The sequence below is a fragment of the Rhinolophus sinicus genome, linkage group LG09 (assembly GCF_036562045.2).
Source record: "Rhinolophus sinicus isolate RSC01 linkage group LG09, ASM3656204v1, whole genome shotgun sequence".
Classification (NCBI taxonomy): Eukaryota; Metazoa; Chordata; class Mammalia; order Chiroptera; family Rhinolophidae; genus Rhinolophus; species Rhinolophus sinicus.
This window is the reverse complement of record NC_133758.1, coordinates 101,328,346-101,350,230: the sequence shown is the minus strand read 5'-3', so window position 1 is coordinate 101,350,230 and position 21,885 is coordinate 101,328,346. Positions and strand designations below refer to the sequence as shown.

The window sequence follows — 21,885 nt, the reverse complement described above, 5'->3', positions numbered from 1 at the left end:
TGAAAACAGCCTTAGACAAGAGACAACATACAACGAATGGTTGTGGCTGCATTCCAGTAAAATGGCAGTAGGTTGGGTTAGGGCCATAGTTTGACAACCCTATCTAGTGACTTTATGAGACAAAGCATTCCATTTAGAAGACAATCCTGAGTGTTAGTTCTTCATTTCATTGAGCAAATATTTACAGGGGGATTACATGAGGCCAAGCACTGGACTGGTACAAAGACAAAGTAGCTCCACGGTCCGTATCTCTCTGTCCATGTTTCTCACGGGCTCCCCACTGCTCAGACTGTATAGTCCAAAAGGCTTTAAGGCCCCATGGGATACTGTTCTTGTTTCCCTCTCTTGCATTACCTCTCATCACAGCTCTTCTCTACTGTGCCTCAGATTCCTCAAATTCTCTATCAGCTTTACTGATTTGGCCCAAAATTCAACTCTATTTTCTCAGCACTTAAGATCTAGATAAGTTCCACTCCAATCTTTATTGCATACCTTCTGGAAGTCCAAAGCCTTCCTCAAAATTTATCCAAATCCCAGGATGGGAGTGGAGGGTAGTCATTACTGACTTTGGGTTCCTGGTTCCACTTATGCTGATTCTGTTCAACATTTTGACCCAGATGCAAATCAAAACCGCAAAGAGATACCATTTCACATGCACGAGGATGGCTATAATAAAATAAATAAATGAATAAAAAGGAAAATAAGTGTTGGCAAGGATATGGAGACACTGGAACCCTCATGCATTGCTAGTGGGAATGTAAATGGGTAGACATTTTCAACTATGGAAAACAGTTTGACAATTCCTCAAAAAATTAAACACAGAATTGCTATATGACCCAACATTTCACTGCTAGGTATATACCCAAGTCTCCTTTTTTCACAGGTATCAGGAATTGAGGGAGTCGCTCCAACAATGTAGGCTTCCGTGGGGCGCTGACAGGGAATATGGCGGGATGGTACCCATTTCGCTCCCCGAGGAACACAGACCAAAACATGAACCTCTTCGTGTCATGGGCAAGGGACATCAGCATTATGGATTTGGTGGAGAAACCTGGCCAAGGTAAATAACCTTTCTGCCCTTCACATAGAGGTCTTCGTCACTCATTTTTCTTTATTTCTATAGTGAGTCCTCTGTTAACTTAAATCTACTTCCCAACTTATTGCTTTTACTGTTTATAAGAAGACACAGATGGAAAAACTAATTATATAATTTCTAATTGTGAAGTCAGTAGAACATCTGTGTTTATGGATGGCTTTGCTGTCCTTAGAGATGCTCAAGGATTATGATCAGAAATTTTGATGAGTTTAATTCCCTTGCTAGTCACATTTTATCTCAGACTAAATGGGAATATTCCTGAGAGAGATGAAATTAAAAATGTTTTTTGCTTGAGCAAATAGCTGGCCTAATTTGTACAGATGTTCTTGATTTTTTGGGAACTTCTGATTTTTAATTTGTTCATCAATCTATAGTCATCAGACTCTATTGGGCATTGTTTTCAAGTATTAAAATATTTCAATAATCATTTATAAATCTTAAAGTCTCTCTTTCAGCAACTTTATTCAAAATGGGTTAAAACTGAAGAGAGAGCCAAAAAATATCTGAGCAACAAATTAAGTGTCACGTTAATTATTTACTAAAAATTATGAAATTTACTGAAAATAAAATCCATCAAATCTTGACACACATCCTCCTTACTCCCGCTTTGTCTAACAATCCTGTTTACCTAGTTTACTAGCAAGGTAGCTAACTAGCTTGTTCTGAAGCAGTTAAAAAAAAAAAATTAGGAAGACAAGCCACAGCTAGAGATAGAAACAGTAACAACAGGGACATGTGGCCACCAATGGCCTTATGGAAGCCTCAGTAAAGCAATAAAAAGCAGATCAATGAAAAAGCCTGTCAGTCCAATTGGAAAGATTCAAATATTGACACATAGATAGTGAGGACCTCATTAATTCATCCAACAGATATTTTTAAGGTCTTCACTCTCATGGGACTTACTTTCTAATATAATATAGATTTATAATATAGATTTATCTTTATAAAGTGGATATTGCAATATCTACTTATCCGAAATGGGCAAGTTTCAGAAACTCTAAGCCAAGTCAGTCATCGCCTAATTTAGCAGCCATTCATTAGAAGAATGAAGTCACAAAGTAGTGAAAACTTATAATTTTGTTTTCATGTCCGTAAATGCTTCTTTTATGTTTGGAAAAGTAGCATAATGTTTATTTTGTCTAAGAAAAATGAAATGGAGTCTTCCTCTTAATGTACTGTCAAATGTTAAAAGGCTATTATAAAATAGATATATAGTGCTCCATAAACTAAAGAATACTTTGACATTCCTGGTAACTAGTACTCTTTAATAATTATAACAGTAGTAGTAGTAGTAGTAATACTTGGAGGTTAATATGACCATATAAATAAAACAAAACCACATAATATCCCTCTTCTGTTGCCTAAGAAATGAAACAAATACAGAATTTACCAGCAGCTCCCAAACAATAAAAGGAGAACAATCTTATGCCATTAATTTTAATGTGCCAAGAAAATTCTGTGTAGTTTATTCCAGTGCCTAATTACATGTTTCTCAACAGGACATTTGGGGCAGGACAATTCTTTGTCGCACATACTGTAAGATGCTCAGTATCTCTGTCCCTTTACCGAGAAATACCAGCCACATCTTGCATTCATTGTGACAACCAAAATGAAGCCACCCACCCATATTTCCAAGCTCTCCCTGGAAGTGTTGGGGGTACAAGGGAAGCCACACTGTCGGTTGAGAGGCATTAGACCTCACCCCACCCCTATATTCCAAATGCATATTGCGGCAAGGGGAGAACAAAATCTTGATAACTCTCCAATTTGAAGAGAAGATAAAAAGCTGGAGTAGGTAATCCTCATAGACAAGGGAAAATGCCTCAAGAGTAGAAGCCCCTATTTTAAAACAACAAGATCTCGAGACACATGAAGTCTGCAGAATGTGTGCTCTCCAGAATGCTGGGTGGACTTGCAGGACCGGGCAGAAGTTCACGAGTGTGGGTACTTCCCTAACGGGAAGAAGGACACTTAATAGGCTCTTAGACAGTAGCACCCAAGACCCCCGGGCTCTATCTGACACCATCTGAGTCCTTTCTCTCTGCCACCTCTAACCCATCAGGCTAAAGACAAATGGAGAGAATAATATTCAGTCATCAAGCGTGTAGCACAGACAGAAAGACAGACTGACTTCAGATGGCAGAAAATCGGAATTCACCCGCACTGTGTCATAGCAAAAGCTGGGTGTAGACAGAACTACCCAATTAAACACGTGTAAATATGAGAACACATTGCAAGGTGACTTTGTAAAACGGGAAGAGAAGGGGGGGGGGGGGAATGACATATAAACACACACACACACACACACACACACGAACAAAGACACCAGTCTTGGAAAAATCCTAGCCCACAAAACAAAAGTAGATTCCCTATAAAAGAACTAAATAAGTATGTGAATCTAATAAAAGACAAGATAATTAAATAACACAATATTATAAATGGGGAGAATCACAGGGCTAAGAAAAAAATGAGAAAAACAACAACCCAAAACCACTCTTACAAATCTAATATAAAAAAAAAAGCAGCAAAAAACAGAACAGATGTGACTGAAAACTGACATAATAGTATAAAGACAATAAATCACAGAGAAGCAAGTGAATCAGGGTTTATCAACTTATCTTTCATGCCTGAGAGTCAATGTGACCTAAAAACTATGAATGAGCCCAATATCCTAAGTGTTTCAAAAACATTTTCTTAACTTTATATGGATCTTTAGAAATTTCTATCTACGAGCATGTAATGAAGAGCTATGTATCTACAGTTCAAGAATTCCTTCAGTTTTACTTTTTCATCGGCTAAATGCTAATAAAATTTTAAATTTAAATTTTTCGTTTAGAAATTGCCTGAACTTTGATCGTATTCTTGAAACTCCATTTCTGACTAGAGCCAAACATCTCTCCATTCTTACTTCTTTATGTCTGTTTTCTTTGGAGAGAGATACCTAGAATCCCATTCTGCATGGTGGTATTTATATATACTTTGTTGTGATTACCCAAACTTTTATGAGGGTGTCCATCTACGTATATGCCACACACTGTGCTAAATGCTTTATAGACATTATCTCATTTAAGTTAAATTACACTTGCTCTTTTTAAGTTTATTTTTTCAACAAAACTAGTTTTGTTCTTTTTAAAGTAAAAATTAAATTTTAATTTCCCAAGTTATTCATGTGCATGCATTAGGATTTTTGGTTGCAAACAATAGAATCCATTCTGGCTAGTTTACACAAAAGAGGATTTATTAGAGGATATTAGGGTAACTCGTAAAACTGTGGGAGGGTTAGAGAAATAGGCTACTTCCAGGAATAATAGCCAGGCTCATTCCCACGACGGCCATGTACCAGGAAAGTGCCTATGCTGACACCGGCGACCTCTGCTGCTGTCGTATTAGCAGTATGGATGCCCCACTTGCAGCCTGTTGTCTCCTGCTACTCACGTTCAAATCAAAATCTAGTGTGGGTGTGGACGACTAGCAGAACCGAGGAGAAGCATTGGCACCCTGGCCCCCAGGGAGGCTGGGAAGTGGATTTTCTGGGGGAAAAGGGGCTGTTCAAAATGTGGAAAAGTAGCAACATGTAGCGAGAATATTGGAAAGATGTTAGAACGCCATCAGCGCCTCTCTAAACAACAGCAGCAATAGCATGCTTTTCTATTCACCATGTGGTCCATGGACCAGCAGCATGAGCATCACCTAGGAAATGGTGAATGCAAAATCTCGGACCCCCCACCCCAGATTTACTGAAACAGAATCTGCTTTTTTAATAAAATCCCTCAGGTAAGTCTAACATGCAGCAGAGTTTGAGAACTGCAGCTCTAATGTAAGAAAATGCACCACTTTTTCATACAAATGCAAATATACTCACTTCCCCAAAAAGGGATACGCAAATTCCCATCAGTTCCCACATCCAGCGCCAAGTCCAGGATCTCTGGGTGGCGTTCACGCCTCTCTAGCTCAGTCACAATCTTGTCCACACTTACGCACTGAATAAAGTAAACCATTGCCAAGACACCCTATGTGAAAAAAAGGAAAAAGAGAGAAAAAAATAGTTTATATAAGACAGGACACATCAAGGAAGAAAATACAGGATGTGACAACAGCCCTCACTTCTTCAGCTGGCCATGAGGCCCTTGTGGGTTATATAATTTCCTTCCTCCACTAGTACCTGTTCGGAGTTCTCTTGCCCTCAGCCAGTGCCTGAGCTGGTAGGAGTTCATTAACTGGTGGTGCAACCCCAAATTTTGTTCCTGAGAGAGCTAAAGTTTTAGTGGTTCTGCCTGGATGAGGCTGCTACAGCATTCCATTAACTGTACGGCGTGGGAAGCAATACTAGGGGTCCGGAAGATTCTTTAGGTTCTGGAAGTACTCCTTTTTCCCGTCATTGGATAGCAGCAATCCTCTTGCCCTTGACATTGCAGATCAATCATCCCAGCCTACTTGGGTTAGTCCTTTCTTGCCTGTTTTCTCCAGGATAATAAGGAGTCCCAAACGACCACATCATCAGTTCAACTCCCAATTCAGTGGGACCATTGTTGTGTCCTCTGATGGAAGCCCTGACCTCTAAACCAGCAAAACCCAAGGTGGCTGGGGAGGAAGTGAGATTCTTCTCAGGTGTCACAGAAAGTCTAACAGTGAGAGGCACCACTCCCCCTTCCCCTTTGCTTTCTGGACCATGCACTCTGGCTATGGGGGAAACTGTGGGTCACTGGTCAGTGTATGCCACACACTGTAGGACAACACTCAGCCAGAACTGAATCTTCAATAGGCTGTGCTACCATTCTGCAAATATAAGACTACTGAACCCTTTAAATGCAATCATTGCCTTATTTCTTTTGTGATAAAGTGAGTTCCTTAGTCAAAGGTCATCCTGGTTTGAGGTGGCAAGCAGTGACTAAGGCATTCAGTAAGTCCACTAATGATGTAACTGGCAGAAGCATAGTGAGAAGGAAAGGGAAATCCATATTTAGAAGTGTCTAGTTCTGTGAGGATAAATCATCTCTTTGAGGATGGAAGGGTCCAATGTAATCAACCTCCCACCAGGTGGCTGACGAGCATATCCGGGGAGATTTTTCTCTATGAAGTACTGAGCATATACAAATATGCTGGCAAACTCGGATGTGTCCAAGGCAGTTTTGATGACGTGGAAGTCCATGTTGCTGACTCCAGACGTAACATCTGTCCCTGCCCCCATGATCGTTTATGAAGTCCTTTAGCAAGCGCTGGCGTGACAGGAGAAAGCCTGACTGACACTCCCAGAGTTGGTCGATTTATCAACCTAATAAGAACATTCTCAATCTTGGGCTTCTCTTGATGAGCGTTCTTATGGGGTACAAAGAAGCCTCATACTCTCAGTACAAAGAAGGCTGAGAAAGCAAGCTCTTGGGAATCTACGTTAGGTAGATGAGATATAGGGTGGGTGTTCAAAAGATATTGGAAATACTGAGCACTATACTTTGTATTAAAACATTACAAGGACCAAGAGTGAAGGCGAAAGCACACAATGGACATTAGGTGATAATGACGTGTCAGCGTAGGTTTGATGGTATCACGCGTACCATCTGATGGGAGACGCTGAGCATGTGCGGGATGTGGCTAAGCACATGCGGGGTAAAGGGTATAAGGGAAATCTCCCTACCTTCCTCTCACCCTTCTGTGAACCTAAAACTGCTCTTTAAAAAAATTAAGTCTTTAAAAAAAAAAATCTAAGATAAGGTCCAGTCTCCTTTGACCACCACCCCACCAACCCCAGTCCTACAGAGAAGCACTGTTCCCACCTAGGTGTGTCTCCTTTCACACCTTTTGTTACGCATTTACATAATTATACATGTGCCCATTGAAAATACATGGTATTAGTCTGTGTGTATGTGGAATCATTTGATCTATAGTACTAGGCAACTTGGTTCTTTTTTCTCTCAACAATGTAGAGATTGTAAACATAGATCTCGTTCTTTTTAATCTCTTAGTGTTCCACAACGTGAACGCATCATAGATTATTCAGCCATTCTCATAATGTTCCTCTTTTTTTTTTTTGCATTAATTGTATGTAATGAATCTGCTGTACAGGCCTGCTTGAGTTCATACACAAATGTTTCCCTAGGGAAATTCCTAAGTGGAAGTTATGGGTCACAATATATAAATATTTTAAATTTTAGTAGATATAGCCCAAATGCTTTATATTGTCATGATAGTATATAAAGTATCCATTTCCCCATACTCTTGGCCAACTGTATTTTATATCATCAAACTGTACAATTTTTGCCTATCTAATGAGCATAAAGGGTATTCTGGTTATCAGAATGTATTTCTCTGGTTAGCTTGAATATTTTTTCCATTACGTGTTCTTATATGTAGCCATTTACATTTCTTTTTTTGTTCCTATTCTTTTGCCATTTTTATTGTTTGTCTTTTAGCTATAGACCCTTATTAGTTCTTTATGTTCTGGATATTAATCTTTTACATATCTTTATTGCAAATATTTCTTCCAATATGTTTTATTTGAGATTTTTTTATACTGTCCTGTCTTTGAAAGTTTTTCATTTCATGTTATCAGGTTTTCATTTGGTTTTTGACTTTAAAAAAAAAATCTTACTTAAAATGTTTTTCCTACCACCAAGAAGAAAATATCTTGCATATTTTCTTTTAATATTTGTATATGCTTTTCCCAATTCTTTAGATTTTTAACCTATCTAAAATTACCTTTCTGAGTAGTATGAAATGAAATCTATTTTTTTCCGAATGTGAATTTTTCCAGCAGTAAATTTTTCTGGTAGTGAATTTTTCCTGCATTTATTGAAAAATAAGTCCTTTTCCACTGATTTAAAATGCCACTTTTTCATATACTGAATTTCCATATACCCATGATTGTATTAGTCTGTTCGTTTTTTCCTATCTCACCACTACTGTGTAAATTTGAAAAGATGTTCAATTTAATATTTTCTTTCTTTTCAGAAAACTTCCTATCAAACAATTCTATTATTTGACACAGAACAAAAAAAGTGACATCTATGGAAATGATTCTTTGTAAGTTTGGGGTTTCTTTTTATTATATAAGATCAAATAATATTTTTAGATGAAAATGAGTTATATGAAAGATTAAAAAGCCCCAAAATGGCACCTTTCAGAAAAGTAGTGTTCCTTTTCTTTCAAGGGATTATTAATAATAGAAACCAAGACCAAACAATAAAACAAACCAAAAACCCACTAATAGTTTGTGGCATTTAAACAAGTGAAGAAAAAATAGGAAATATGGAATCATAATGTTCGAGGGATTCATACAGGTCATCTTGGTTTATTCCCTGTCTTTGACCTATTTATTCAATCTAATAAGAATCTGTTATGTTTCTTAAAAGATTCATAGAAAATGCCCCAGCACTCTCAACAAAATATTTAATCAGAATTTTATGAGGAGAAAGGTTTATTATGACAACCTACAGATAATTCTTAATAAAATTACTTCCTAAGTTTCTGTTTTGGATAAGGAATACTCATTAATTTACCCTTTGTTTACAGGAGCTATTTTCCAGTATATTAAATTATTTTTCACTCTTTGAAATAGTTTGTTGTATATAATACAAAAGCATACTTTTAAATTTTCAGGTGAAAATAAAACATTGACAGTACTGAAGTAACAATGAAAATATCACTTCGTTTTTAACTATCAGAATTGTTAGGAATCTATTTATAGGTAAAAAGTTAACATACAGTTCGGCCACAAGAGGGAGCCAAAAAACATGAAATGTGTGGTTGCTGGGCCCTGTTTTATTCCCTTTGGGATTAGTCAAGTAGCTATGGAATGTGGCAGTAAAATAATAGACTGGTTCAGGTCAAGGAATTGTTGTCTCTGAGAATTTCTTCTTTTCATTCATTTCATTTTCAAACTTTGAGTTTTTAAAAAAGCTTACCTTTTAAAATTTTTTCCATTTTGAATCAAATACATTTTAGGCATATACTTGTCGATATTGTAGCTAAATTTGTCACATGAGAAAATTTTAGATGGTCATTTAATGTTTTATAAATAATAGCCAATCTAGTAACTGTAGACCCTTTGGATTCTTATATTCATTGCCCCCCATCCCCCTACTCAACCAGAAAAATAACTAGAAGCCAAGACATGCTTTTTTTTTTAGTTCAAAGCCACAAACTTAGAGTCCAAATTTAAAAATATATATAAACCTTTTATGGTTTATATGAATCATGTGTTTATAATATAAACTAATAAAATTATGTGTCTAACATACCATTTTCTAAATACAGAAACAAAATATTAAAGAGTATACTCAATTTTATTGATCTTTACTATCAACTGATTAACATTCTGTTCATTTTTCATGCCTGAAATATTTCCGAAATATCTTTATAGGCCAAAACTAACTGTTGAAATCTAAGTGAAATGGATGACAATCTCTAGTGTGGACTTTGTTTCTGGGCTGCAGTAGTATTTCTTGGCACGCAGGGCTCAGAGTAATTAGTAAATACACAACCTTCAAATGAACTGATTCAGAATGGGCATGACTCCAGGACCTTGTTCAGTTTTATTCTAGCCTCTCTGTCAACTGGGAGAGATCGGCAATCCTGGGCAAAGGGACAAAGCACACACAGTACTGATAATATCTTCCCCAACCAGGCCACACTGAGGTCATTTTAGGACATGTAATTGCGCCACATGTATGGTGGTGTCAGGCTGCCACAGAGCACTTTGGCTACTGCCTACCTATGAGGGTGAATGTCAGTTAAAACCACAGCTCTGTTATCATTAGAAGTAGTAGGTCCTACCTGCGCTACAAACAGGAAATGCCAAACGGGTGGTGAGTGGGACTGAAGTTAGATTGAGCAGAATGGAAAAAACTGATCAACAGACAACTGAGATATGACATCATATCTTCCTGGTCACTTAGTCAGTGTTGCAGAAAGTCAATCAAAATATTATAAGGTCAGTATAATCTTAAAGACACTGTAGTTGGAAAATGGAATACATCTTTATTCTTAAGCAAGTTTCTAATAGGAATGTAAGCTTTAAAAAGTCCTTCCTATAAATGAGGATTTGTTTCTTGTTTTTATTCTAGGATGCCCAAACCCCCTAATTCAACAGTAGGGTAAGTATACAACTTGCTGTTATAATCAAGAAAAAAAATATTGTCAATCCATAGGTCTTAGACAATAAGGAGACAAACGAGACTTTTCATAAAAGGCTTTCACAAGTGGAAGGAGAGGCTATTACAAGTCCCAGGTGACAGCATTACTGATTTCCCCCAATTATAACCCCGTTCATCTTTTTTTTTTATAAACTTTTAAATTTAGTACAGTTTTAGATTTACAGAATTATTGGAAAAATCGTAGAGAGAGTTCCTATATATCCCATACTTAGGTTCCCCTATTATTGGCATCTTACATTAGTAGGGTACATTTGTCACTATTAATGAGCCAATACGGATGCATCACATTAACTAAAGCCCATACTTTATTCAGATTTCCTCAATTTTCCCCTAATGTCCTTTTTCTGATCCTTTTTTAGGATCCCATCCAAAAGACCACATTACATTTAGTAGTCATGTCTCCTTATGTTCCTTTTGGCTATGACAGTTTCTTAGACTTTCCTTTTTTTTATGCCCTGGACAATTTTGAGAATTACTAGTCAGACATTTTGTAGAACGTCCCCCAAAACAACCTAGGCTTTCATTTGAATAGCCTTTTGAACAGCTCTTTGCTTTTTAACTGAAACACAATTTTTGACTGTCAACTTTTCAGTTAAGATTGACAGGGACTCTAGTAGCACCAAGCACACCTTGTGATCAAATCTTGGTTTCCGGTACCAGTCTCCAATAGGAGGAACGGGGCTCCTTGGAGAAACGGCAGATTCTAGGAGTGGAGCAGGAAATATACAAGATAGTCTTGAGCATCTTATAGTGCCAGAAAGTAAGGAAGTGCTAAGAACAAACAAGAAAAAAACAAACAAAAATTACCACAACAATAAGTGATAAAGGATTCAAACAAACAAACAAACAAACTACAAAATGCCCACAAAAACAGGGATGTGGGTATAGGAGCCAACTGAAAGAGTTCCCCATGGCCAATATGATTAACAAAATATAGTAGTACAGGATTACTACTGAAGTACCAAGTACAAAATGCATATTCACAAGTCCATACTGATATAAAAAAAATGAAGCACAGTCAGTATTGCTTCACTGAAAGAGCAGTTACCACACTAGTGTTTTCACGGCTCCGAGCGACATCTATCAGTTGGGATTCGGGAATGTCCTGATTCTGTTCTCATGTCATCAGAGTCGACGAGCTTGTGCCTTGATGTGGCATTTATTAAGTAAAGTTCATGTGGTATTTATTAAGCAACGTAAATAAACTGGAAAAGTGTTTAGTGATTAGCAATAAAATAAATCCTATACCCAATTCCAAAACATGTTCAGGTGAGAGTTTGTGAGAAAACCACATCACTTTACACGAAAACAGAAAGAGCTGACTGACCTCATAAATGACTTTTGCTTGGAATCCAGACTTTTTCTCTTACAAATCAGTCTTAACTTCTTGTGGTTTCTGTAAGAGACTAGGAACTTGCTAAGATTTTCAAACTGCGGGGTATTTCAGCGATCCCTCCAAGAGGCCACGGCCGCTGGATTCAGTACAGATTTACCTGAGCAGCTAAGTAAGGGGAGGGGCCTGGACCTGGGGCTGCACCAATGGAGCTTGTGACCTACCAGTCAGATGACACATATTGAGATCTGGGTTTGAAACCGAGACTTCATGATATAACTTACGCTACCCTAATAAATGTGCCATTTTAGCTGATGCTCTATGAAGCTATTTGTTCCTGGCTACCTTGCTTTTAATGCCACCGCAAGTAAATGGCAAAACCAACCAAAAAGGCTTGGGACTGAAAAATATCATATGAAGGAAAAGCAATGAGACATTTTAAAATATACGTCTTGTTGAAATTATTCTCATTATTTTGTAGTCACACCATCCATAGCGACTTGGAGAAGCTATTAAATAAATTCTGATGCTACTGAGAAACTAGTGAAAGGAAAAATTCTGTCACAAGACTCTCATATCAACATTCATGGCATAACCTGTACATTTATTCTGACCTGGTAAATACAACATTAAACAGCTTTCCCAAAGCTTCTGTGGGTTATAAATGTCAGCACTAGAAATGCAGTTAATCTTTTCAGCTCTTTCTTTAGCTGTTCTCCTCTAAGAACCCAGAGCACTCACGCTGCAGGTACGAGTTTCCTTCTCACTGCTGGCATGTGCCCTACTGGAGCTCTGAGTCATCCCTGGTTGTATCTGCTGGGAAACAAAAGAGAAATCCACTTGCTCTCAGTTCTGAAGACCAGAAGTCTGAGATCAGGGTTTCGGCAGAGCTGGTTCCTTCCGAGAGCTGGGAGAGAGTGTTTCCTGCCTGTCTCCTGACTTGAGCAGTTTGCCAGCGATCTCTGGGGTTCCTTGGCCTGTACATGTGTCACCCTGACCTGCCTTCACCTTCACGTGGCATTGTCCCTGAGTGCATGTCTGTGTCCGAATTTCCCTTTTTTTGTAAGGACACCAATTATATTGGAGTAGGGACCACCCCACTGCAGTGTGACCTCATTTTAATTAACTCCATCTGCAATGGCTGTGTTTCCAAGATCGCATTCTAAGGTGTATTTATTGTGTGTTAGGACTTCAACCAACAAATTCTGAGGGGACACAATTCAACCACTAACACTTGTCTTGCCTTTCCTTACTTTACTTTCCAATTATATATAACATTTCTCTATTCCATGTACTTTCTAATCCCAGTTTTCTTCTAACGTAGATAGCTCTCACAGTTTTTTTTTTAAACCTCTGCTAGTTCTTGAGGTGACAGGAAAAGTACATCCCTGTGGTCTTTTTCACTTGTTGAGTTTATTTTCTTTCAGTGCAGTGGCTATTTTGGGCTTTTTGATTTCTAAACAGCACTGTGTACATAAACAGGCAGTATATTTTGTTGACTGATTGCTTAAAGAAACAGATGGCCTGGATTGAAAAGTTCAATCCAAGATGGTTAGAGATCACTTTACATATTGAAGCTGAATGCCCAGAACAATTCCATAAAGTACTGGGATCCTGTTAAAACAAAAGACAGGAATTGAAAGCAACTAGAAATTCTAAAAACTTACAAAATTCACGTATCTTCTGCTTCATATTTTTGTATCAGTTGTGAAAGTTATTCAATGATAAGGAATTCAGTAGATAACAAGCTGTGGGGGCCCAGCCCCAGGTCCAGGCCCCTCCCCTTACTCAGTTGCTCATGCAAATCTGTACTGAATCCAGCAATCATGGCCTCTTGGTCGGCTCCCTGAAATACCCAGCAGTTCGAGAGTCTTAGCAAATTAAATCTATTCTGGATTTGTCTAGCAAAGTTAAGACAATTTCATATGTTTTTTGGTACATACTCCATCAAAATGCTCCCTGTCCTATGCCCAGGGGTTAGAAAAGCACCGGCCACAAAAGAAGGGTCCCAATAAATATTTGATGATTGATTTTTTAAATTTCTTTCTGTTCCGTTTGGTTTTGTTTGTTCCACTGAACCTCAGCGAGATCTGCGGCCCGTATCCGATGGAACACCCCTACCACACACACATCTCTCGCGGTGCCATGTTCCCGAACTTCAGGTCACCTCAGGAGCTCTACACCGGCATTAAAGCTCGAAACCAACAGCCATTTCCTCCCACTGTGCCAACCAAGGCTTATGACACAACCGTTTTGAAGACAAGAGGTAAAATATGATTTGAAACCAGAACAGTACAAATTCTTCTTGTACCTGTAGTTTATTCAATAATAAAGTTAGAGGAAGTAGGGCTGAGGACCCAAACCATAAAAGTGCGACCCATCAGATGAGGAAAGCTGTTCTCAACTGTGGCTGCACTTTACAATCAGCAGGGACGTCACCACCGACCCATTAAACCAGGTTCTCTGCAGACGCTGTTAACATTTCTTCTTGATACAGAGGCTCTCCCGTGCTAGAAGGAGAAACCACACATTGTAGAATTTGGCTGCTTTTATTCTACTTGTATTTTCCGTTATTTCCCTCCTGCTCTCTCCTATGGCTTAACTTTTGAATACTCCATTCTAGCTCAGGGGATAGTTCAGCACAGGGGACAATAGCTGGTTCAGAGTATCAGAGTCTGGACGTGAACGTAGCAGCCGTGATGAAAGTGAAAGGTCTACACTGAAACAAGACTCAGACAGTAACGGGGGTGGTTTGTTCAGTTCCCCTTAACACGCTGGAACAGTTTCTCATGGACGTGAACACTGGGGACTTCCCCGATGTGTTTTACTACAGAGGGTGGTAAATCCATACACTAGACATCAGGTCTCTCCCACACTCGACATCGCAAAACAGAGAAGAATCCAATGGAGAAAGACTGAGGGTAACTGAAGGTAGTAGAAGAGGTACGTGGTAGGCAGAGATAAATAGTGGGGGTGCCAAAAAAATGTATGCCAGTGGACACTTTGGTCAACGTTGCTCAAAACAGTACTTTGCTGTAATCAGAAGTGTCTGGACCCTGATGGTAACCACTCTGAGCACCTCTTATAATTGCAGAAGTCAAATGTGACTTGTATTCATCTTTTGTTATCGGTATATATTGAGTATTACAATTTTAATACAGTTTTCCTTTCTTAAAATATGTATACATATTTTTGGCACACTCTGTATTTGTTGGATGAATTAGGGCTGTGAGGTGAGACCCAAGAACTGTCCTATAAGGCAGGTCCTCTGTACATAAATTGGACACAAATGTAAGAACAGGATGCTGCCATCATCTATACTGATGCCAGTACCTCATGAGGAGACAGTAACATTTTGAGAGATCATTGTGGAATGTTGGGGCACGGACTATGGAGTCAGACTGCACGGGTAGAAATTGGCTTTGCCACTGACTCACCATGGACCATGGGAAAGTGTCTTCACTTCTCTGCCTCTACTTCCCAGTCTATAAAATGGGAATATTAGTCTTACTTAACAGATAGCACAGATAAGTACCAACAGTTACTATTTTTCCAACTCTGCTACCCTATAATGATTCCAGTACGTGGGCAGCATGCTGAACTCTTCTATTAGCTCTCAGTCCAGTCAGTACTGATAAAAGGCAGTGAAACTATATCAAATATATGTATCTAAAGAAAGTACACATCCATACATATGTACGTATCATTTAGTGTGTGCCTTGTTATACTGGGGGAGCTGGGGAGTAGGGCATTGTGCAAAAGAACTACAAGGTAGGATACTGAAGCAATTAAAATTTTTATGATCTTACCGGGTAAATTGTCAAAGTAAAGGTATGTTTCTCAATCCCTGCATTAGATAACTTCTGAAATTACATGAAGTACATACAGTTAATGAGAAATCGCAGAAATGTGTGTTGAAATTTATAAAAACACTTTTCAGTGCAGTTGTACATCAGAGACTGAAAAAATAAGTTACCACATTGATTTTCTGCTCTTCCAAACATTACCCGTCCCTGACCAACTAGTCACTCTTGGGGGATTTGAAAAAGATGAGAATATTCTAATAACCTTTATAAAGACCATTCCAAGAACTAGTGCTGCATTAGGTTTTCAACTCTTACTTACGTCAACTCTTCTTTATCACAAATAAGTGGCATACAGGTTAAAAATACAGGCTCTAGAACCAGATTACCCACGTTTGAATTATTCTACTTTCCTAGCTGTGTAATCTTGGGCAAATTGCTTATTTTCTTCAAGCCTCAGTTTCCTCATTTGTTAAAGTGGAAATAACAGTACCTTCTTCATATTGATGTTATGGAAAATGCATGTGATGATACATAAAACAGCACAGTACTGGCACACAGTAAATGTTTAATAAATGCCAGCCTTTGTTCTTATTACATATGGGGATGGGTGTTCAGAGCATTCTTTGATGTGGAATTTATCATGGGAACAGAGGAAGCCTGCCGGGTTTGGCAAAGCTTATCAAATCATGGTAGTGTCCGTTAACCCACAGTTTTGCGGTCAAACCACAATCCAAAAATATGAAATGGAAAATTCCAGAAATGAACAATTCACAAGTTTTAAATTGCATGCCGCTCTGAGTTGCATGATGAAACCTCCCAACATCTCATTCCATCCCACTCTGACATAAATCGTCCCTTTGTCCTGCATATCCATGCTGTATGTTCCACCCACCTGTTGGTCCCTTAGTAGGTTATCAGATGGGAAAAAAACCAACAGTATACATATGGTTCAGTACTATCCTACGTTTCAGGTATCAACTGGGGGCCTTGGAACGTATCCCCTGCGAATAAGGGTGGATACTGTTCCACTGATGCCTAACCAGCTGCATTCTTTAAGATGTTCTCTTTCAACACCTTTTTGGTAGCAAGTGCTAACTCCATTTCTTGATATTTAGGCAGGGAAAAGCCAAAATAGGTAGTTTAGCAATGTATTCGCTGAGCCTGCAGAGACCAGAAAGAGGACGCAGGAAGATTTCTAATTCCCCTCAGAACTCCCTTCATTCAAAAGAAAGGTGAGGTACTAGTTCCCCTCCCACTGCTAGGAGCACTAGGGTTAGTCATTCTCACTGTGTGTGGCCCACAGACTGCTCATTAAGGGGGGCGAGAAGTCAAAGCTGTAACTACGTAGCTAAAACATTTTCCTGCATCCCTCTCTATCTCCGATTATCGCATCTCTATTTATTGTACTCACAAATCCCACTAATTAGAAGACTGTTCTTATATATTCGGGATAACAGTGCTTTCCCTGAAATTTTCAGGTAATCCTTATAGATACGAACTGCTTGATTTTCCCACGGATTCAAAGAAAAAAGCCTTGACTTGGCCTGGTCAGGGTGTATATTATGACGTAAGTATCTTTCTAAGTGTGGGTTTAAAACAAAGGGAAAAATGTTTTTAACTTTATACGCTTATAAACATCCAAACGAGGGACTGTTTTTATTTTCTATCTGAAAATTATGAGATTTTGACCAGGATTCACATTTTTTTGTTTGTTTACTTAGCTAATTTCAGATACTTTGGGCAGTTATATACCATTTCCACAGTTACAAGAAAACAGGTTCCTCACAAAAGAAGGTGAAGGAGGACTGTATTTCCCTCACTATATGTCCCCCAACTTTATTCTTTTTGACTCTTAATATATCAAGTAACTCCAAATATGCATAGAGCAAATGGGAGATTTTCAGAAACACTTGCAACTTAATTGTTCCAACCATTATATTTATGTAGAATCAAAAATAAAATAAAATAGCCACTGTTTATTGAGAAATTGTTACACACTAACCACTTCACACACACTATGTCATTTAGCCCTTATAATAAGCTCATATGGTTAATATCATTATCCCCATTTTATAGATGAGGAAACTGAGGCTCAGAGAGTTTGTGATTATCTCATGATCATAGAAGTCAGGCTTATGAGACGCCAGTCTCTGCTCTTAACCTCTATACCATGACTCCACATGGATAAAAAGAGAAAAATGTTAAGTTATAAAGGAAAATATCTAGAAATTGGAAAATAGTAATAGCTAACATTCATTGGCTGGTGAGCTTCTGAGAGGCAGCGCCAAGGGTTTCCCCTGTTATCTCCTTGCATCGAACAACCTATGAGGTAGGCAATAAATAATTATGAAAGGCTGGAAACATTTGGATTTTATGGGAAAGACCACGGTGACAGCTCAGAGTGGGGTGGTCACGGCCAGGTCACAGTTGTCTATGAAGTAAGCAATTTCCTGTTTGTTTTTTGTCAAGGGATACATCAAGAAAAATCCTTGATTAATCATCTATTTTACTGGATCTCTTTCATTCTTTCAAGCAAAATCTGTATTTAAGCAGCCCAGAAAAATGAGAAGTTATTCTAGACACCATTCCATCATTACATGTTCTTACAGCCAAAGTCTCCAGCTCTGCAGTTTAGTTTCTTCTTTCAATTTCCCTCATTTTTACCAGCTCATTAAAACGCTGCTCTCCTCATGTCACACCCCTTTGCAACAACCTGGACTAGCCCCACTTGTACCTATGTGTAAATCCCAATGCTTACACTCAGCTATGCAGACCTTTCAGGATCTGGCCTTTCTCCCTTCCTACAGCCTGGCTTCACTTGCTCGTCTTCCGACAGGTTCATGGCCATTTCCCATCCCTGGAATGTCCTCCTTTCATGGCCTCTCTGCCTACGTGAAACTTGCTCACTCTTCAAGGCTCAGCTCAATGGTCATTTCCGCGGTGCAACAGAAAGAGAAGCAGCTCGAGACCTGTGTTCTAGTTAGTCCTCTACCTGCCATCTGTTCTCTACATGATATTAGGCATATTGTTTCTCCTCTTTCAGCTTTAATTAATAAAAATGTATCTGTATGATTTCAGTAAAATCTGTCCTACAAACTTCACAGGATATGAGGACAATATGAAAGATATGAAAGCACTTTGGAAAATGAAGTGCTATAATTTATAAAGCATTATTATTCCTCCAACAGAAGTGACTACTCCCTCTTCTGACTTTCTACAACACTTACTATAACCAGTCATCTTTCACATGTGTTTCATATCTTGTCAACCAAATTACAGGCCCTTTGAAAACAGAATATTGTATAACATGTATATTCCCCACAGCACTTCGCACATAAATAGTTTTGACTGATTTATTTGACTCTTCCTCTATTAACTGATCTCCTCTATTAATTAATCTCTAATGAATTAATCTCTTAATCTGTTCTAATTGATCTTAATTGTCAAATTTTCATTCTTCTGGCTCATCCCTAATCCTAATCAAATGCTGCACTTCCCTGGACAAAAAAATCAAAATAAAGTTGATACTGAGCTGGCTGGGAGTACTCATAACTCACGCTTTTCTTCTCCTTCTCCCTCTCCTAGCTCTTCCTCTTCCGCCCCCTCCTCCCCCTCCTCCTCTCCCTCTTCTTCCTCCTTCTTCCTCCTTCTTCTTCAGGATCACATCCTATACTTGTCCTCCCCTACTTTTCACCGCTTAGTTGGAAGAGGTGGTCAAAGGGTCTTCAACTTTCTCTGCAACGTTCTATTTTTGCTAAAGGAGGATACTTTTCACAGTATTTACGTTTCCTGTTGGGAGAGCAGTGCTTCCCAACCTTGGCTCACATCCCAATCACCTGGAGTGGGTTTTGTAAACCCCAGCTCCCAGGCTGTACCCCACCCTCATCACTGAGCACACAGTGTAGTCACCGTTCTGGGGGTGGGACCGCAGACAAGAATGCCTTGTTTAAGAACTCGTAACTTATTTTTATGGGCGAATCGTCTTCTCTCCCCTCCTACTCTCCCCTAGGCCCAATGGGAGGAGGAGGGACACCAATGATTTCACAGTTCCAAAAATGGGTCTCCTAGTTGTGAAAGAGAAAACTCCAGGAGCCGAATCTTAGTATTTTCCATCCAAGTCAGTGAGAACATATGTATAACATACGGGTAAAGAGTGTGAATTTTAAAGTGGCTCAGCTCCTGGCTCTCAACTGTATCAGCTGTATGACCCTGGATAATAAATTCAACCTTTCAATACCTCAGTTTCCTCATAGATAAAACAGGAATAATAATAAAAGCCACCCGATAGCGTTGTCTTCAGAATGAAATGCATGTAAAAGCACTTAGTACCATATTAGCACACGGTCAGCTCCTAATGGATCTTGGCTGCTGTCAGTATTATTATTCTAATGATTATAACACTTTAAGTGCTGGGGCTTAACTTTGACAGAGCATTTGAAAGGTCATGTTGCCCTGTCCTTTAGATTACATGTATCTGAAGCCTGCGCCTTCAAGATCGTAGAAATCTGGGTACCTCTTCCCCACCCAGACCCCAGAGCTGCCCAAGGTTTCTGTCTGGCTGGCCAGGCCGTTTCCCCCAGCACAGTAACTACTGATCAGCGCACTCGTCACTCCAGCCAGCAGCCCTCCCTCTGCAGTTTCCTCTCACTGGCCATTGCCATCATTACCACGCCAATCAGAACATTCCTTTTCCTTTCATAACTGGCAAATAGGTTACAATTTTGACTCTTTGGGGCTGTTTTTGCATTACTTGCTCAAGTGGCCAAAGACGTGTCCTTTCCATTTCTCAGAAACTCAAGCATCTGGTCTTAGCTTTTGCAAAACAAAACTATTCTTTAGGATGAAATCGACCTTGTACTCATCTTTTGAGTAAGACGAGATAAAATCACAGAGGTCAAGGGCCATAAACCTCCCTAATCTTGGACTATTTGAAATATTTTTAAAAGCCATTTTCAAAGCCTAACTGAGCCTGCTACCCGATACCCTTAACTCTAAATATCTGGAGGACCTCTGGCTTCCCATGGAAAGAGTACTCACTCGTATCACCCTAATAAAGGAATGCAGTGTTCCTTTCCTTTTTTTTAATTTATTTTTTTATTAGTTTCAGGTGTACAAAACAATGTACTAGTTAAGACGTTTATATACCTCACAAAGTGATAACCCCACTCCCCCAATCTGCTACCCCTCTGACGTTGTATATAGCTGTTACAATTCCACTGGTGTCCCTTCTTGAACCGTCTGCCATCGTTCCAATCTAAAGTGCCCACCCCCCTCCTAGCGTTCCATTCCTCCCTCCTAGCACACCTCTGTCTCTCCAGAATAGCACCCATAATCCACACGCATCCGCAAATAACTATAATGAATTTGGCAAGCACGCAGGCACCTCCTTTAGAAACATGTCACCTTACCAAATACCTAGTTGCCCACAGGGCACTGCTCTGTGGCCACCACAGCCACAAGCCTGCCCTCCCAGCCACTCCTTCCCAGCAACAATCAGGGTATCCAGAATGGGAAACCCCCTGGAAGATTCTCTCTTCCCGACCACATATGCTCCCTACTTGCGGTCTTGCACCCTCCATGCTTTCTCCATTCTGTCTCAAGCAGCCCTTTCATCCCATTATCCATCTTCTCCCTCCAACTCTCTCTTTCAAAGTCCTAAATACCAAAGAAAACGATCTCTGCCAGTCTCATGTGCGTGCCCTTCCCCCGCTCCGCCCCACTCTATGTACATATTCATTTCATATGTAAAGGAACAAAGTGCCTAATCATAACTTCTTAATGTAAAAAGGGTGCTGATACAATAAAGTGAAATGTGGTCCAATGGAGCAGTGTCCGCAACGCTAAAATCTCTCCAAAGGGCAGAGCAGTCTCCACCATAAACACTTTCTTGCTCCCCTATTAAACCTGGTTAAGCCCCATCATGCGAGAGTGAAACACAACAAAAAGAGTGTTTAATTTGTTGTTGTATTAAATGTATTACAACAGTTTTGTTATTTTATGGCAATTTATGGAGTTTTGCCCTTAGCACCTTGCACATGGTTTTGCATGTAATGGGTATTCAGTAAGTGTTTTTTCAATACCTTATGAGTCACACAGATTTCATGGGCTGGGTTGGGACTGTAACTACATTTTACGTAGTACTATTCCTCTGAGAGCCCACTCCAAATTCACAACACCTAACATCACTCCTTTGTAGCCTGGGGTGTCTGCCTAGATACTGACATCTCAGGAAGCAAAGTTCCTTCCAGCCTTGTACTTCCTTTCCACATGAGACGCAAACTTCACCTGTGAACAGTGTGTTTAACCAAGAAACACCTATCGAGTGGATGGTCGCCACCCAGCCCTCCCCACAAACCTCTCCAAAGAACATTACCTTAACAGACGTGTCTCCTGCCTCTTGAAACTCTTCCCAGGACACCACAGGCTACAGTAAAATTTCATGTTCCCTATTTCCTGCCTTGTGCCCGACTGCATTTCAGGAGATCCTACTGTTAGTTTACA

The 21,885-nt window shown here is 39.4% G+C and overlaps 1 protein-coding gene and 1 long non-coding RNA gene across 9 annotated transcripts in view; one reads left to right on the top strand and one right to left on the bottom strand.

The window, feature by feature from the left end:
- Positions 1-21,885, bottom strand: part of LOC109444616 (uncharacterized) — a 319,813-nt gene that overhangs the window by 287,171 nt on the left and 10,757 nt on the right. For 3 of the 8 annotated variants that reach the window (XR_012498902.1, XR_012498904.1, XR_012498903.1), the window contains exons 1-3: positions 11,573-11,691; positions 10,875-11,016; positions 4,959-5,106 (exon numbers count right to left, since the gene is read on the bottom strand). This is a non-coding gene — a long non-coding RNA (uncharacterized LOC109444616). Of the gene's footprint in view, positions 1-492; positions 667-4,958; positions 5,107-10,874; positions 11,017-11,572; positions 11,694-21,885 lie in introns of those variants that run through there. The other 5 variants (XR_012498899.1, XR_012498900.1, XR_012498901.1 and 2 more) reach the window with 5 other exon arrangements.
- SPMIP4 (sperm microtubule inner protein 4) overlaps positions 1-21,885 on the top strand; it is a 36,849-nt gene that overhangs the window by 7,497 nt on the left and 7,467 nt on the right. Inside the window, exons 3-7 of the mRNA XM_019726125.2 lie at positions 884-1,060; positions 8,042-8,113; positions 10,156-10,185; positions 13,663-13,844; positions 16,863-16,951. Of these exons, the coding sequence (XP_019581684.2) occupies positions 884-1,060; positions 8,042-8,113; positions 10,156-10,185; positions 13,663-13,844; positions 16,863-16,951 (550 nt within the window). The remainder of the gene's footprint in view (positions 1-883; positions 1,061-8,041; positions 8,114-10,155; positions 10,186-13,662; positions 13,845-16,862; positions 16,952-21,885) is intronic.